An 18,751-nucleotide genomic window follows, 5' to 3' on the forward strand; every position below is an offset into this window, starting at 1 on the left:
GGTGGGTAAGTAAAACAGATTCATAGCAACAAAGAAAACCCAACAATGCCTTCAGTGTTCCAGGTATGAGAGGGGAACAAAACACCTCTCAGTCTGTGCCTACTGGGAAAAGATGTCTAACTCTCCGGGAACAAGCCGAAACCCCTGTGTCCCCAGAAGCAATCAGACACACAATAACAGATACAATGTTATTAAACTTTACTAGTTAAAGAAAAATCTTTTCTTTGCTTCTAGTGCCATAATGTAGGTGTAAAAGGAACTGGGAGCTTGTGATGTTTATTTTCATGGCAAATACAGATGCTCTGCTACGCAGCTCAGCGCTACAGAAATCAAATCTCCAATCAAAGGTCATTGCTTAGTGACTTTTTTGCAGGCTGCGTTCCTCCACAGCCAAAGGAACCAAGGAGCTGGGCTTCCCACAACCAACATCCACACACGCAAACCAACCACTTGCTTTTTGTTTTCAGTTGGTTAATTATTTAAAAGGAAAAACTTAATTGCGTATCAGAGAACTGACTTAGAAGAACTTCTGTTATGAACATGACACTATAAAGTTTGCTCGGATGCCAACTGGCATTGGCCCAGTGCACATAAACTGAAAGGAAACACCCTTCCCCTTGGGATGCTAGCCCCATATATTACAAAAAATGAATAGTTGTGCCTTGGTTACCAAGGACCTGAGGCAGTCGGCTCCTATTGTTATCCTTCAGCAGCACAGACCGCTTGGGCCCTCAGCAAAGAGAAGAGTTGCTAGGAATTTGCTGCATCAGAGCGAGTTTGCAGAGCACTGATACTACCAGCACACACGCACACCCCACAGCATTCCCCCAGAACAAGCTGCACGGACAAATCCCACAGTCTGTTAGTCAAACACAGAACCTTGATTTTACTCCAACCATTTATTTTTCTCTCGTAAAAACTTCTGATGTGAAGAGCTTTTCCTCCAGCAAGAAACAAACCAAGTACAAATAAATTTCAACCTTACCCCCTTCCTATCCATTGCTGCCCTTCCTGTGTGAAGGCCAATCTTCATCAGAAAGTTAATTAAATTAATGCCCACAGCCGCACTGGTGTAGCCAGTGTGGGTGCTCCCAGTCCAACACAAAAGGGTCTTTTTTGGGTTTAGCTTCTATTACTCTGGAAAGGCCTTAATCTAAACCGATGGGAAGCTCAGGTCAGGCCCGTGCCAAGCCTAGCTTGCCACCTCAGCTGCCTTGGCAAAACGCGCGGGCGCACCGCTTGCAGAACACGTGTAGCTCACAGCACCCCGCAGGACGCCCCTGCGGGGACAACGCGGCTACCAACGCTTGAAGCCTGGATTTTCTACCAGAAATATGAATCAGTGACGTGAACCTTTTATAAAAGAGATGAAAGAATCTTGGTTTTCCTTATTTTGAAGATGGAGCATTTCAGTTTTCATGCCTGGCCCACTGGTTCTTCAACACTTTTGTTACCAAGACTATTTCTTCTTATTCCCTATAAGCCTGATTCCTTGAATGCCAACAGCTGGAACTGGTGGAGGGACGGCTGTAGTGTAAAATGGTTCTTGTTGAGCTAAATTGGAGAAATGCAGTTCACTTTTTTTTTTTTTTTTAAATGACAAAGGATTGTAAAAGACCAAACATGTGAGATTTGTTCATGCTGCTGCAAAAAAATTTAATGAAAAGTGGCAACATAATAATATACTCTGGTAAATTAGGACAGGGTAGTAAGTGATTATACAAAAGTCCATTTGTGATAGAGACAGCAGGAGGGAGAATTCTCCCTTGTCCAGTATTTCAAAAGCACTAGTTTTGTATATGCTCACTGATACCGTGAGCTCCCTAACAGGGATTCTTTGATCTTCTCCATTAAATATTTTTGTGGACTTATTTTGAACTTGGTGAGGGGGGGACATGCCATTGTATGAAATACAAAAAAAAAAAAAAAATTCCTGAACTGTACACTTAAATCTTTCAAAAATGGAAACATTTGTGACAGTGTGGTTCTCAACTGGTATTTTAAAAAGCTCTTCTACTGTTTCCCCAGAGTACCTAGTTCTTATTCTCATAATAGGTGGAATCAAAACAACTCCAGACCCATTGAGGAGATGTTATATAAGTGCACAGCAAAACACACGCACTCTACTCAGTTGCTCCAACTGTATCCATACCTGTACTAGTGGGTTTGGATGCTCTTCCCTTAGGGACTGGCAGTAACAATAATTCCAAAGACTGTGGTGGAGTTGCTTTCTCTTGCTTCATCTCTGAAAGCTGCAGGGGATCCTCAGCAACCAGTGATTTCTTCTTCTCTGCCAACAGGGTGCCTGCAGCCCTTGCAGCAACCTCCTTGAGTAGGGCAGCTGAAGAGGTCATGGAAGCCAGAGAAAGGAAAGAACTAGCTGGAGGCGGGTGCTCCTGCCCAGGAGTCATGCTTCTTTCACTCACTTTCTTTGATAAAGCTGCTAACGTGGAGCTGGCTGACTGAGAACTAAAGGGTGAGGAAAAGGATTCAAATCTTATAGTATCTTCAGTCCTTGAAAGAGATTTGTCCTGCAGAACAGCATTGGCTGCAGCCTTCAGCTTCAGGATAGCTGAATCGGGGGACAAACCACAGGTGGTGGAGGAGTTTGGCAACCACTTCCCTTGATTCCATATGAAGTGACTACCTGCATTGTACTGGTCACTTTGTTCCTGCTTCTCAGCTAGCTTTCTGGCAAGAACACTTAGCTGCTGGGCGTGATGAGCAGGTGGAGAGAAGGAGAGATTTGAGCCAAGATTTACAGGGGACTCAACTCTGCCATTGACGGTCACGGCAGCATCCAGCTTGAGGGAGCCAGCCTCCAACAGCCGCCTCAGGTTACTGCTCAGTGGCTTATTTGGACCTGGAGGTTCTTCCTCACACAGAGATGACACATCGGGAGAGAGGTGCTCTTTGCTCTGTATCGTGTCTCTTAGTGCCTCATTTTCAACGGTCCCTAACTCCGCTGTGTTGCTGCTAGGAGTTGCACTTCCCAAAGAAGTATCTGGGGAAGTGGACTGCTCCTGGATTCTGTCCTCCAGAGACAACTTAAAGTTCTCCTGGACTTCTCCATAGGATGCTTCTGAAGGAGTCTCTGAAGAATTTCCAAACCAGCGTTCCTCTTCACTGAGCTCACCTTCCACCTCTTCCTGTCTGGTACCATCTGCGTGGAACCAAGAAAAACAGTATTACTCCCAAATCTGTGCAAAGTAACTTCTTAACATGCAGTACGTCTGGCCTCTGCATGACCCTTCTGGATGGCCACCTAACAACCCCCTGAAGTGAATGGACTTGGCCTCAGCCTGGACTGAGTGACCAGGAAAAAGTTTTTTGGCAATGAACAAGGGTTTCTTTGAAGACCGAATTAAGGAAGCCTATCATCTTTCAGTCAACATTACTAAAACAGTTAAAACTGCAACGATACAAGTATACCACATGTACTAAATACCGCCAGGGCACCACTCATATTTACTGATAATTATTTTATTATCAGTACAGTCTGCACGTCCCACAAAGTATTATGAACTCTGTGTACAAAGCAGGGACTTAACAGGCCCAGAAGTTATTGGATACTTGAGTCTCAGTACAGAGAACAGGCATGCATGCCTTCAAAAGCAGATCAGGTGTATAGCTACTCAAAGGAGTTTTTTCCAGTGACTTTAAATCTCAGCCCAATCTTGCAGTGACCCCTATCTAAAATATAAGACAATTTGTACCAATAATGCACAGTTCATTTCTGAACAGCTGAAACGAGTAATGCATGAATGCAAACTAAGGGTCTCATCTCCACCTACCTAGGAGAGGAATGTCATACACACCAAACTAATCTTTGGGTTTTATTTTTTCTTCTTACATAGACACTACTTGCTTTCCATTCACTCACCACTCTTCATTAAAGTTTTAAAGACTACCCTAAACCGAAGTTCGTTTAGCTGAAATTATAAAGAAAAAAAAATGTGTTGGTCTCCAAGCAGTTAGTTACAATTTCTCTTTTGGGTAACTGCAACTCATCTCGTCTCTCCTCAGATCTCACTGGCAGTGTTTACCGTGCTGTGACCCCAGATTGCTCTTCTTCCTGATAGTATTCAAATAATAGACATGACCAAGACTTCTTTTTTTTTTTTTTTTTTTTTTTTTGCAGATTTTGTTGGCCAGTCAGAACATAGTCAAGAACAGCAATGCTAGGATTAAATTCATGTTATTGTCTCTTGCCAGATACCTCTCACATTTCTTCTTTCAGACTCAGTGTCCCTAGCTACAAAAGAATCTTTGTAATCATAGCACAGCAAAACAAAAGGATTTAATAGAACCCTCCACTGACATCCTGGCAATGAGCCTGCACGATACGTACTGTACCTATGATCAGGTATTATTCCCAGATTCCATATTTAATTCCGGCAAATTGCAAAGCTTGGAGAGAAGTTGATGAGTAAAATTTCAGATTTATGTTACTGCTTTGATCCAGTAAATTTAAGAAGGAAAAACCTAGGCACTTGCATAAGTGTAGAGATACCAACACGCACTCTGAATGTTGCATACAATACGAGGAATAGGGCGTCAGAGTAAGTTCCTTTTACTCAAAACCCCTTGAATTTTTTTTCACCAATATTTTAAGACCCCACACTAAAACCACCTATTTCCTCAGATTACTATTTTACACAGAAGCGGGTTAGCATCTTTCCTATTCAAAGCAAATAAAAGCCAACCAAACCCAAAGCACTTATCTAAAATTATTCTGATACTATCCAAGGTAGGATCACAGACGCAGCAGTGTTAACAATAGCAGGCCAACACCACCTACCCTGAAATACAGCAGACGTGCTAAGCAGTCGAGGCAGCACTCCTGCAGGTTGCAGGAGAACTGCAGGTATTCCCATTCCATCCTGTGAATGCTGCAAAGTAACTTGAGGCGTGTCGTCACAGCTGGGTGCAGCCAGATGAGACCTGTCCGCTCATCCACGTTTTTTGTTCACTCAGTCAACAAAAAGCTACAGCTTGAGAGATACTTAATTGTATATGGCTACCAGAAGAAGTGGGTTTCTGTTTTAGAGAAACTTCCAACTTACTAAACCTCCAAATTTCTCTGTTCCTGGACCTGTACCTCTATTACTTAATGTTGGTAACATTTCCTATTTGCAACCAGTCCTTTAAAGAACAGTAAAAAGCCACCGTTCTTACAGATCCTGTTCATTCTACTTGCACTGGAAATGAGCTCTTCCTTCTCACCAGTACCTGTTGTTGCACTAACCATCGAAGTAATGTTGCACATACTTTTTCGCTATCTATCCCTCCTCTCTACGGCTGACACCTCACGAAATACTCACAGTGCTTGAAGAACAGGACACTGGCAAACTGCTTGTAAAGATGCCCTGCAACTATGAGAGCAACTACATCAGGGCAGGGCCGAGATGCAGCTTTCTTAGGCAGCAGCACAACTACAAAACACCTTGAAAAAGGCACTGAAGGCAGGGAGGACACGAACACAGCTTGGATCGCCTTTCTTTTTCCAGACATGCATGTACCCTGTTGGTCTTGCCTACATAAGGGCAGCCACCAACCGATCACTGACAGGGAGCAGCAGCCACGAAGCTCTTTTCTTTTTCACTTACAGGCTTGCTACCAAGCCCAGAACTTCCCTCCCCCTTGGGTAACGCAGGGAGAGCTCCCCCTCCTGTTGCTCATCTACCTGTACCTCCTCCAGCTCTCAAAACTTCAAGCAGTCTGTATAAAAAAGGGAAAAGTTTCCTCTGCAGCATCTCCATCCCAAAAGCCACACGTATTTTTTTTTCCCCATACAGTTTGTTTCAGTACCTAGAAAGCAGACCTCTAACTGCTGACACAGTTCTAATTTTCCTCTTCTCAGTAATTCCCTCAGTTGCTGCAGTACCAAGCCCACTGTGTTTTGAGGCTGTAAGGTTAATGCTGAAAAAGCCAGCATCAGTGTCTTATCATGAACTCAGTCAAGCCTCCTTTTAAACACTAGTGAATTGGCTTAGAAGCATAACTGTGAAGCCTGGCAATTTCATTTCTAAGCCAAGTTGCCATTCAAGGCCTTTGGGGCAGGCCTTGAATTCACATCCACTTTTGAGCCTGTGAGTTTGAACAAGCTTGAGAACTGCCGGGGCAGCCAGCCCAACCCATCAACTTTCATACGAGTTCAAAACAAATAAAAGCTCTCCCCAGATCTCAGAGGGTTCGTGGGACACCAGACCACGTTCGTCTGAAATGGGAGCCAACCTCCACGCCTGTCAAGAAACTTTAGCTGACTTTCAGGTTTGCGGCAGAGGATCTGCATGCCATGGTTTTTTTCCCTTTGCAACGCAACCAAGGAGCTCCAGTGAGGAGTCCTTGAAGGGTTGGAGCAGACTTGCAACACCACATTTAGGTTTCTTCTTTCTCCACCGTGAACATACCAGTTTGTTATTACAGAATTACTTACAAATGTTCAGCTACAAACATTTCGTTCCTATTTAGGACAGAAATGCTAAATGTGGGTAAGAAACCACATGGAAATTGCAAAGCTGGAAAAGGTAACTTAGGAGTTAGGGGCAAACTCTTACTGACTTCCTTTAGAACAGGACCGGGCTGGGAATCCTGCCAACACTACCAAGTAACTGCTCATCAGATTGCCTCTTCTCCACATGATTCAAGAGTCAAAACCTGTCAGCACTCCTCTCTCCTGACTTCCATGACTGGAGGGAGATCTGCTTCCCAAACTGTTTGTCACTGGCAGGGACTGGTGGAGTTACAGGTCTCCTGCATGCTTTGGGACTACCCCATCGCGCTTCAACCGGGAGCCTCAAAAACATACTTCACAATCCTGCCAGCATCAGCAAAAAGCACCAAAATACTGCTGGGCCGCTGATGCAGCCCAATATCAAGCAATCTCTGGCAAAGCCACAGCTGTGTGCAAAAGCACTCCTTGAAGAAGTGCCAACTTCTCGCGCTCGCCCACTCGTCTGCTTGTTTTCAAATACGGAGAAGTTCTGTTTCCCCTTCGAGAGATCGGTTTGACAGACAAATCTTATCGATCCTAAACTACGCTATTTCGCTGTTGTGACCATCTGCTTTTTGACGTAGAGTGGCGATTAGAATTTGACCATGATATCAATAAAAATGTAAATATTAACTGCACAAACTACTTATCTCTGCAAACTGGAAAAGACAAACATGTTTGTTGATTTAAATACTGAGCCACCCAACACAAACGCTGAAAGCTCGAACTCTACCTAATGAAACGGACACCTGCCATTCGTGAAACTGGTAAGTGTGAGAGGATTCACAGGTCCAGTTCGTATGGACCTGGAGTGGAGAAATATGAAGGCAGCAGAGCAGATGCAGACTACACAGGACAAGGAAAAAGTAAGGGTCTTCAAGGCATGGCACTGAGCGACACACGTGGGCAGTGAAAGCAAAAGCATGACTGCGAGAACACCATGGGGACCACCACAAATTATCTGAGAAATGGCCACAATTAGGCAACCCACCCCAAAGAGACTGAATTGGCATGTTAAGAGGGACGTAATTTCACTTTAATCATCAGAGCAATGAGTAAGTTACAGAACTCCAAACCAGAATTAGCGCTGCAAACCCATATGCTGTAGTGATACTGCACATACGGAAACCGTAATTATCAGATTATGGAACAAGAATTAAAACAAGTATGAAAGAAGGTAGAAGTCAAATCACTTCAAAGAAATGCTCACAGGAAAATTGTTGATGAGATAAATTAGGGAAGATTGCCCTAACTTCAGCACTTATATTTCAAGAAACGTCTGGGAATCTACAGGACCAGGATTCACAGTATTAGGACACCTCGTTTTTATTACCTCGTGTCATGGTTTCGGCTGGGATTGGGATTGAGCTAGTTTTCTTTGTACAGGCTCACACAATGCTGTGTTTTGGATTTTTGATGCGAACAGGGGTGATAACCCACAGCTGTTTCAGCTGTTCAGCCAAGCACTTTGCTGCCTCTCGTGCTGCCTGGCCGGCGAGGGGACACCAGGAGCTGGGAGGGGATGCAGCCAGGACAGCTGGCCCAGGCTGCCCAGAGTTTTTGTTTCCATGTGCAGCTTTTGCTGTACGTAGTAAGATGTCTTTTCCTCAACCCCTGAGTTCTGGCTCTTGTACCTTTCAGATTCTCTCCCCCATCCCACCTGGGGACAGCGAGCAAGTGGCTGGGTGGTACTCAGCACCCTGCCAGGGTGAAACTGCAACTTCTTGGCATCAAATACCTCGATCTATATGAAGATTTCAGGTATGACCATTCAAGTTTGCCTCAATCTAAATAAAGTTACAATTGCATTCGTTGGCTATGTGGCACCCAAGTCATCTTCATAGTTTGTTGCTCCAACTCGCTTGTTTCCTCTCTGATATTTTCTTGCCCCTGCAGCTTTTGTTTAGCCCAACTAAAGCTCGATTGACCTAGAAGTATAAGCAGCAGTTTAGCAGCATAACTTACTCCCTCTTCATTACCTATCATAAACCATTTTCTATATTATTTTATGCTAAACACTCTTCCATAGCCTACTCAAAGAGCTAGGATTGAGTGATAGGTCTGCACTGGGGAGCTGAGGAGCTCTGCAAAGATGCCTAAAGAATTTAAAAGGTCACATTAAACTTAAATGAAGCAGTAAGCCGTCCGTAAGGAGTTCTGGGGAACCACAGACTGACTCAGGTGAGCAATCAGTTTAAAGCCAAGTAAATAGGCAGACAAATAAAAAATAAAGCAGAAACAACACCTGAGTGATCCAGAGTTTGGCCTCATGTGAATTCTCTCAAGAACAGCAAGAAAAGGGGGGCGAGTGAGGAGAAGCAGCAGCTGAGAACTGAGAGGGCATGGAGGACTGTAAAAGGAGTCACGGCTGAGGAAGAGGTGAGATGGACTGTAAACTGTTGTGCTCCTATTCAGCCTCTAGGATGGCTTCAATTAGCACCAGAACACATCAGATTACCACGTCCTATACTCCTCCCTCCTCTCTCCTTTCTTAGATCCCCCAACAAGGATTAGGGATTGGGCCCCAGGCCAGTTCTGGCAGCCCATTTCAGAATATGCTCGCTTCACAGGTGCTGCAACCCAGATGCCATCATGACCGTCACCACCAGCAAAATACCCAAACGAGTTTTGATGAGTTTCCCATCACACGATGGCAGCACATTCAGGAAGAGAATGCAGGTCCACCAGATCTCTGTTTTAGCTCTGCAATACTCAACCAACGTAAGCCCTTTCGAAGTGGAGTACGTAAGGATGCTCGCTTCTTCCGGCCAAGCTGGGTAAGCACCTCTGGCACAGGAGCCTTGAAATTTGCCAGAAAGTGGCTGCTAGTCACGCTGGGCAGAACAGTTTTAGTGGAATATGGACAGTCAAAGACATACTGGAGAAGCTCCAGGATGAAATTAAGAGGAGAGGAACTTGAAGTCCTCGCTGTAAACAGAATATTCAATGAGAATGAGCAGTCACAAAGGTGTCATGGCAGAATTTAGTGCTGACCAGATAAAAGAATGAAGGAGCTGAAGGCTGAACACAGTAAATACCTTAGGTAAACCATATACACTGTGTAAGCACATCATTTTAGCAACAGAAAAAAAAAATAATTACAAGAAAACACTCCCTAATATCCTATCACTTTCTAATACACATTGTCTGGCTGTCAGCTTCACAGCAACCCTTGCTAATTTCACAACCAGGTCCTACTGAAAGCAACACTCAGGCCTAAAAATGGCAGTCGTATCTGGGGAGTCTATTCTGTGGTATGCTATATAAATCACTAGGTCCAGCTCCCCACAAACTACCATTTTTGTATTCAGACTGCCTTTTTAAGCACTTCAATTTGTGTATTTTTCTTAATTTCTTTGGATTCGACAAACTTTGTGTGTTCCCACACCCACCAGACTATGTTGGTGTGTAGTCTGCAGGACTACTTCAGTGACGCTGGGCACTGGGCACTGACATCCCTGCCTCTAAAAGGCATTTACAGCTACATTTGATTAGACTATACATCCAGAGCAGTAGCACCGTTGATTTTTCCCATAGGGATGCTTGCAAGAAAATCATGATTTTAATAAAGACACAAAGGCCTGCCTTAACTCCTTTTATTACATCAACAGCAGCAAATAAAACTTAGAAGTCACGGTTACATAAATAGTCATGTGCTAGAGTGCTCTCGGTCCCCCATTTTCCCTTCATGATTTCTGTGACCTATAATAGGTAAGCAGCACAATAAGTCACTGTCCTCTTTCAACAGAATTTCTGGCTCGCTCGCTTATCAACGGGATGATTATTCAACTCTTGACCTCATCACAAAATGGTTTAGCAGCGTTGCTGGTGCTTGAACCAAATTTCTCTACTGCAGGCTGACCCAGAGAGCAGCACAGCTGCAAGAAGGAACTGCCAAAAAGCGATAACTCTCTTGTGCTGTCCTTCTCCCCTGTGTTTTAGATGTGTGAAAATACTCACGCAATTAGACAGGAAAAGAAGCCCTAGGTAGGACTCTGTATTTCATCTCCACATCTTCTAAAATAATGATTTTCCTAACTGGAGGGAAGGAGAAGAGGGGAAAAGAAAGGCACAGCCTTTAAAGACAGGACATACATCCTCTGCTTTTATCCCTAACTTAAAATGAGTTTAAAAAAATCCACTTGCGAGAAAATCCCAGAACATTCACCTAGCAATTTCTCCAGCACTCCTTTTTTAAAAAGGGCTCCGGGACGAACAAGATTAGAGAACGATGAGTTAATTACCTCACAGTATCTGGGACTCTTCAGGATGCTTTGCCCATATGCACAAGCAACCGTGAGTGCCGAAGTACCACGTATCCAGGTTTCCCAACTGCTAGCCAACAGCTGCAAGTCAAAATGCACGCACAGCGCTTCCCTCTCTGAAACAGGATCCAGGTGTTACGGACTCCAAGGAAGAAGGGAGGCAGGATGGATTATTGAAAACGCTTATCACAGACAACGTGAAACTGGCTTATTTCCTGTCCCTCAAAGGAGAAAATTTTGTCATAGATGGGAAACAGACAGTGACCTTTTATTTTCAGGCTAGTGCCCCAGAATAAGCGTGTCAAATGGGTTTTGCTACCCACCAAAGGGATCCTTCTGTTACTAGCTAGATTTCATGAAAGAGGACAGAAGTATATGGTTTCTCCCCAGGTGAGCTATTGCTACTTGAGAAAGGTTCTCCTGGCTCTTGACTAACCACAATATAAGACATCATAGGGACAGCAAGTCTGATCTCCACTAAAACATCAAGCTCTTCAGAAGATTACTGCTAGTTCTATGGACATTTGACACCTTGCCTCCAAGATTGATGTTCTTCTGTTCTAGGCAAGAGGTTTTAGTTGCTAGCTGTAGGATCAGTGTTACAGGAGCGTTGTTTCCACAGGGATTCAGAGATTTAAACAACAAGCAAACAGCAACCTAACAACCACTGACACAAGCTCACAACTGAAAGAGTGGTCCTGTGTCCCCTCTTAACATTTGCTCAGTTCTTTGACTGCTTGGAGAGCCAATTTGCCAAGACACTGGAACAAAACTGATATGAATGAGACAGGAATGGGGAAACGGGAATGGATTTGGTGGCCTGAGAGTATTTATATTAGCCAGGAATTTAAGCCACCTATCTCCTGAGGTCCTTTGTGGTGCAAAGCACATCCTGCCTTGCCAATGAAAAATACCAGAGGATTCTCCCTCCCATCCCAAATCTCCCCAGTGTAGTACACCTCTCAGGGAGGACCTGGCCGTTGTGGTCAGGATGGCCACGGTAGGCAACATCACAGAGGCTGCTTTAGAAGCTCTATCCAGGACATCTATGGCTGGGTTGCCCACCAAAGATTGTTCTGAGACTAATTAAAACCACTCCTCTCTAGAACTTGGTGGCAGCATGTTCCTGAGAGAAGAAACACCTGAAAGACACAGAAACAGTATCTTGATAGCAAGGCCTAGTAATCTGCAGCCCTGAAAAGTAAGTGGGCAGAGAAGTATGTCTCAGTGTTATATGTGTATATCAATGATACATATATACATACTATGTATGAGTGTATACTAATCTACATTTATTATTATATATATATACTATATAAGGCTCCTTACAATTTAGAATGATTTTGTTCTAGCTGGATTTTGCCCCTATTTGAAGCTCAGAGCCTAAGCACTCGAGGCGCACACACAAAGCAGAATGGGACACACGTGGCCGCAGAGGAGTGTTTTTCGAGACCATTCCTCAAGCAGTACAGGAAGAGCATCCAACTTACAAAGCTTTCATTGACTTGACCAATACCTAGAACTCCTGAAGAGAAGGAGACAAAGACAATTGATTTTTATGAATGAGGTTTTTAGATGAAACAAATATTCCTGAAGTCAGCTTACTCTGCAAAGGCTTGGTTAGTAGCCCCAGGACAGATTCCTAAAGTACATAAAGTGCCAGTCTAACAACAGAAAATCATGTTCCTTACAAACCGTATTTTACGGTACCTATGTTCTTCTTGTAGCACTTTTATGGAGACTGAGCAAAATACCGCAGCCAGCCTTATTGAAATGTTCTTCCACAGGCCCTCGTCAACATCCTATAATAAGCTATAGTTGAGTGTGAGCACACCTTTCATAAAGCGTGAGATTGCGATCACGCTGATTTATACACCACAGGAATATGGACAACCAAAAACCTGGAGTCTGTACATTAAAATATCAAAGTAATACACCTCTTCTTCCTGACGAAAAAAGACAATATGATAAACTATTTGCTACAAAACTAAACACTTCTTCAGGCACCAGCTTCTGAGCCAGATTCAAAAGCCCCTTATCAGGAATTTCAGGCTTCCCTGGGTCTTTTAAAACCAGCTATGATATCTGATTAAGACTCTGACAGAGTATTATAAACGTGAGGACAAACTAAATATGCAGGAGATCAACTGTTATTCCCACAGCTCTATTTGAAATAGGAATCAGTTTTAATGATCTTTGATGGTTCAAGTGGTTCATGCGCTAGTCTACACCCAGAGACATTCCCTGTACCTGGAGCAGTAGCGATCATTTAATATCAGCACACATTTATTAGTGGGCTCACTTACGTGGTAAGTTCAGCACAGTGATTACAAACTCTACTTTATCTTAGCTATAAGCAAGCTGAAAAATTCCTTACAATTCTTCCCAGTTAGGTAAAAGTCACTTTGCTTGTTCATTTGTTTTGCTCCAGTGAGATGTCTATGGCAACAGGCTGTCACACTGAGAAAGTACCAAATACCAAAAGGTAATAGGGATGCTGGCATCTCCAACATAAGAGTTAAACATTATTCTCAACACTTTGATTGTCCTTCGCATATAAAGAGTTGAGGCCTACCATGTCAGCCTACCTCAGAAAGGACCAGAACTATTTTAAGATTTACCTATGTGGGCCTTTATTAGAAATGAAACCCCAAACAATTCTAGCAAACAATTTGGAAAAGCTTTCTACTGTCTTAAGATCTCTAAATGCAGGAATTTAGGTTCCAATCAAATCAAAATCAAATTATTGTGGGGGATAATCACATGAATGCCAAATGGTCAGTATAGGAATCCGTATTTTAAAGACATCCTTGGATGAAAATTAACTCCACGAGCGAGAAGATATTTTATTGCTTTGGCAGGCCATTAATGAAGTTTTCTTTGAAGAACTGTTTACTGCACACAAAACTAGAACCTACCAGAGGCTCGGTTACTCATTTCCAAACACCAACACGTTTTGTAGTAGTCTGATTCTAGGGCATAGCCTTCTGTTGCATTTCTGCAGTAGAAGACACCAAAATCAAGATTTTATTTTTTTTCCTGACAAGATGTCAGGCTGCAGTTATCTCTGACTTAAAAGAGAAAAAGAGAGAGAAGGAGGGAAAACGATGGCCAGACTAAATGATCACCTTGAGTTCAAGCAGTGAAGTACCTCAGCATTCTCAATCCATCAGCATAACATTTTGTTTGGGTGTTAGGGAAGACAAGATCCATTCACTTGGACACTTCTGCTTGAGAAAATGGAAGGATCATGCTACATTATTAAGATAGCTAAAAGAAAAAAGAAAAAAAAAGTAACACCACCTCAGTTCTTTATACTTTTCGTCCATTAAAGGCAAAGGATTTCAAGAAAAGGGGTTAGCACATAGGAGTGATCACAGTACTAGCCAAAAACTTGACCTCTGACCCTGAATGAAAAGCTTGGGAATAGAGGAACTGTATACATTTCCACAGAGGTAAACATCTGCCATGAATATCTGAAATAAGACCAGCAGATTTTCTTTCTGCATGCCCAGCAACGCTGTTTTGGTGCTGAGGTGATCACCTCCAAGTACAAGACTAGGCATAACGTAGGGTGTAGATAATTTATCTGCTGACTGGATGGCTCAAGGCATCTTAAAGCAATTGGACTCTTCTTGGCTGTCAGTGGTGTCCACAAGGCTTTGGCAAACACCAGAAGAAAATTCAGAGAAGCATCCTTCCAGGTGTCACTTTTAAGTAGTGAGCACTTCACAAGAGAAGTACCCATAGCAAAACTGAAGTAGGGCATTAAGCATGACTAGCACAGTTTCTCTTATCACATTACATATGATCTAGGTGCCAAAAAGGGCTGGAAAGCTTTGCTTTCTAATCTTCATTTAACTTGGTAACAGATAAAACCAGTGGCTCACTCTCTTTTGCATATCTGTGTTCTCTATTTTTTTGAAATACATCTATGAACTGCCTGCTCTTATCCACTTGGTGCCTTCATCAGCTAACGATTCATCTTAATTAAGGCCTGCACCTGACCTGCCACCTCCCAGAACTGGCTGCAGTGATTTCTGTCTCAAGTCTTGACTGCGACAAAGCGCATCTTCATTGCCCGAAACGTACTGCCAGCCTCCGAACAGTCACAACCCCAACAGCAGAAAGCAAGGACAAAAATCCTTACATGTTCCTTGCAATTTAGAGCAGCCAAGAGAAAAGCGATCGGTTTACAGCGCAGATTACTGTAACGTTGGTTTACCCTCAATATGTGCAGCTCATTTTAGTGTGGCCAGTCATTTAAAACTGACAGGGTCACCACAGCAACAAGATTTTAGTCACCCGTACAGTCGGAAAAGAAGTGCATGAGAAGTTGCAAGTGTCAACTCATCTGGCAAAAATGGGCTGACCAAAGTGAGAAAAGTGTTCAAACACGCCACTCGGTCGCATACAAACAATTTGCAATGAAAATAAATAATTCCCCTTACCGCAACAGCAATTCAGCATTATGGCTTACGCAGGGTGATAAGTTTACAGGAAGTTCTCCAATGACCTGAAAGGCTGAGATGGATCTAGAAGCACCAGGGAAATGCCATAAAGCGCCTACGCTATCAGCTGTCCTGGGCAGGGCAATTCCCAACCCTCCTAGGGGACACACCACTGCCCCAAAGGCTAACGGAGGCACCCAAGCCAGGCTGGCTGATTACCTGCTCCTTCACCCATTCCTTTCAAGGAGGTGCCCTCGTGTGTTGTACAAACCGTATAGGATCTGTACCCTTAAGCAATCCAGAGTAAATTTAGCATAGCTACCACAATGTTAGCAGGAAAAAAAAATGGTCTGCTAAGGTTGATAAATCAGTCAATTATCTGCTTCCTTGATTCTTATTCTGGTGTAAATTTTTCAACCTTGCATTACTAGTAACGGTACCTAAGACAAGATGATCTGTACATTGCCAAAACCAACTGTTTAAATTAGTAGGAAATCCTTAATTGCTATAAACAAAATTACAACAGGCTTTTTTTTTTTTTTTTTTAAAGGGGTTCTAAACAGCACACTTGAACACGCCAGCAAGAGCACACACTGCGTCCCCATCCATACCTGGCTGAGGATACATGCAGGGCATGAAGTCCCCAGTCTCCCCTCACCTCCTTGTACCAAGTGCAAAGTGCCTTCCCTCCCAAACCACTGCCCATAAAACAGGAATAAGTCATGAACGGTCAGAGGAAGGTGGTGGGGCAGAAATACTCCTGAGGCACTGCAGGTACTCACTTCATCGTCAGGCAGGCAGCCTTAGTGCCCCTGGTGGGAATCTAAAGAAGAAGGCAACCCTCAAAGATGCAAGAGAGCATGGGAAAACCACAGAGGGCTGTTGTCCTTGCTTGGAAGTAGGGAGCTGGTTTAGGCTCAAAAGGGAGTATCAAATCTGTGGCAAGGTGATGCATGTGATCTCCGGTAAAATTTCCCTTTCCGTACCTCTTCTCTCACTGGTAATAGAAAGAGATTTCCAGAAAATAACAGAAAATACCTGACTAAAGACACAGAAGCCGAAAACAACATGAAAATGATGCATCATCTTCTTTCTCTACACACAGAAGTCACAAAGTACATAGGACTATGCAACAGACCTGGTTTCCTGTATCTTTTCAAAGGCATAGTCAAGTTTTGGAATGGAGAAGGGAAGAAATCCCACCAGAGTTTGTACTGGGACATAGTAATATAAGTCCTGCATCCTTTCAATACCTGAGGAAAGCTCTTTAGGTTTCAAAATTGTTGGAAAAAACATACAGCAACATCCAGAACATACTCAGTCATTTCAATGAATGTACTTTCCTTTTTTTTTTTTCTGCTTACCTCTGTTTCTCAGAGGGACAACTGCTATCCACATGCATGACTTCATTCACTGCTGCCTTGGTTTCACTGGGAAGCTGCTAAACGCATCTTTCCTACAGTACATCCAATTAGAACACAGGCTCTCTTCCAGACGAACTACTTTTTGTTAGGTCACGTGTGCTGAGGACAACAGGCTGACTCTGACTTGTGCTCCTACGTGCTACACAAACACAAGAAAGGAGAAGGAAACACTATTTCCTTGTCTCTCGTGCACAAGGTAGTTCTTGAGAGCACTTTCAGATGTCTAATAACTACGTCGAAGTCTAGGAGACACTCACGTGAAAGACTAATCAGACCCCTAGAGAAGGATATGCTACTTCTTGTCTGCTTTCCTCATGGCTACTGGCTCTGGTATCTCAAGCAAGGCCAACAAATGTCTGGAATAACACAAACGGCAGCATTAACTTTTCCTCTTCTCTCCAAGGGGTTAAAAGCATGTTGTGTCTTCTCTTGAACCAGTTCCAAGTAACTTTTCATTCTATCAACTTATACAACTGCCATATCTTCAGGCAGTGACACTGACAAAGCAGTGGCATTACCAAAATGAAAAATAGCAAGTACCAAATGAAAAATTGCTACTTTCCCGCATATAGAAAAAGGCTGACCAATCTTCTCCAGCTGGTCTAGAAAACTTACCATAAATATTGACTAGCAAAGGATGAAAAAAGGATGAATTATCAGTGATAAAATTACATCACACGTGGTTTTGGAGAAAAAGGAAGAAAACTAATTCTCATCAGTGTAGTAGTGCTACACAAGGATTGAAGCTGGAAAAATAGAGATGTCTGTGAAGCTCTCTCCCAAAAGGTGTGAAGAATCTCTGAAAATAACTTCTTGTTGAACTACAGGGAAAAAAAATGAAATAAGAACTCCAAAAAACTGTCCACTTCTTGTCAGTGAACTGTCTCACTGAGCTTCCAAACATCCTCACAAACACCAGATAACCCCGAAAGCTCTGTCACTGAAATCTAGATCTCTTGGATGCAAAGCCCATTCCAAGCAAAAATTATAACTCACACTAGAAAAACAGCAAGAGAAAAATTCTCACTTGCTAAAGTCAGGTTTTCACGTCCTGTGCACAAAGTTAACTCAGCCAGCTTCTAAGGAAGGGAGAAGAACACAGCCTCTCTCTCTGTCTCTTTGTTGCTGCAGGAGGCTGGCTGGCTGCTCTTCCTATAAAGGACATTTTGGAGTTCAAAAAACTGTCAAAGAAGCGTGTGCATTTGCCTGCCTCGATGATACGATGCACTGTTGAACATTCTGACTTGCACTTACTTTGACTTTTGGGTCAGCTCAGTATTTCCTTCTCTGAGTACAAATAAGACATCTTAGCTTCCCAACAGCCCCAGTGGCATTCTGGCAAACTCAATTCCTTCCGCTCACCTCAAAAGGATCACCATCTCTACATGCTCGATAATCCAGACACTTCTGTTCAGCCTACATAAAGGGCCAGGTTCTCTCCGGCGTGGCACGTGAGTATTGGCAAAGGAGGAATGCAGCATGAGCCTTCACAGAGCTCTGATTCTCCCTTGCGTTTTCCAACACAAAGCCTGGGGACTGGCTCCTCAGGGGCAGTTGGAGATGGTTGTTAACTACGAATAACTAGATCCCAGGAAGCTGCAGCCACGGCTCCATCTGTGACCACCGCTCCATCTCTAATTCTCTCCCTATTCAAGTTTCAGGGATACTGAGACGTAAGAAACAACAGTATTAATTTCCCCCTAGGAACATCCCCATGCAATGAGAGTCCCCATCAGACCAAGGCCACCACATCTGTATCACCTTAGCAGCGCAGGGGCAGTCAGAGGAAGACTGCAAAGCTGGCCCATTGTTGATAAAAACCACTAAGGTCTGGTTTTAAAAACTTTAAATTTTAAATTTAAAAGAAAAAAGAACAAAAAATTAAAGAAACAACCAAACCAATCAGAAATTCCAACACTACTATAATATGTAAGCTGCAACGAAGAAAACCAGGGAAGCCTCAGACCAAACCACTGCAATGCCTTTAACTGTGCCCCTTGTGTTCACAGCCTCTGTCACGGGGTCACAAAGCAAAGAGGGGAGCTCACAAACTGGACGTGTCAATACTTGAGCACAGCAGGTGAGATCAGGCAGCACACCCGATCTAACAAAGAT

General features: G+C 43.3%; 1 protein-coding gene across 6 annotated transcripts in view; it reads right to left on the bottom strand.

The window, feature by feature from the left end:
* ZNF827 (zinc finger protein 827) overlaps positions 1–18,751 on the bottom strand; it is a 125,319-nt gene that overhangs the window by 74,939 nt on the left and 31,629 nt on the right. For 5 of the 6 annotated variants that reach the window (XR_014692862.1, XM_084518649.1, XM_084518648.1 and 2 more), the window contains one exon: positions 2,153–3,163. Coding sequence is in view for 5 of the 6 variants with exons in the window: in XM_084518649.1 (XP_084374775.1) it covers positions 2,153–3,163 (1,011 nt within the window). In the remaining variant the exon portion in view is untranslated. Of the gene's footprint in view, positions 1–2,152; positions 3,164–4,801; positions 5,044–18,751 lie in introns of those variants that run through there. The other variant, XM_084518650.1, reaches the window with a different exon arrangement.

Source organism: Aythya ferina, assembly GCF_964211825.1.
Source record: "Aythya ferina genome assembly, chromosome: 4".
In the NCBI taxonomy this organism is placed as follows: Eukaryota; Metazoa; Chordata; class Aves; order Anseriformes; family Anatidae; genus Aythya; species Aythya ferina.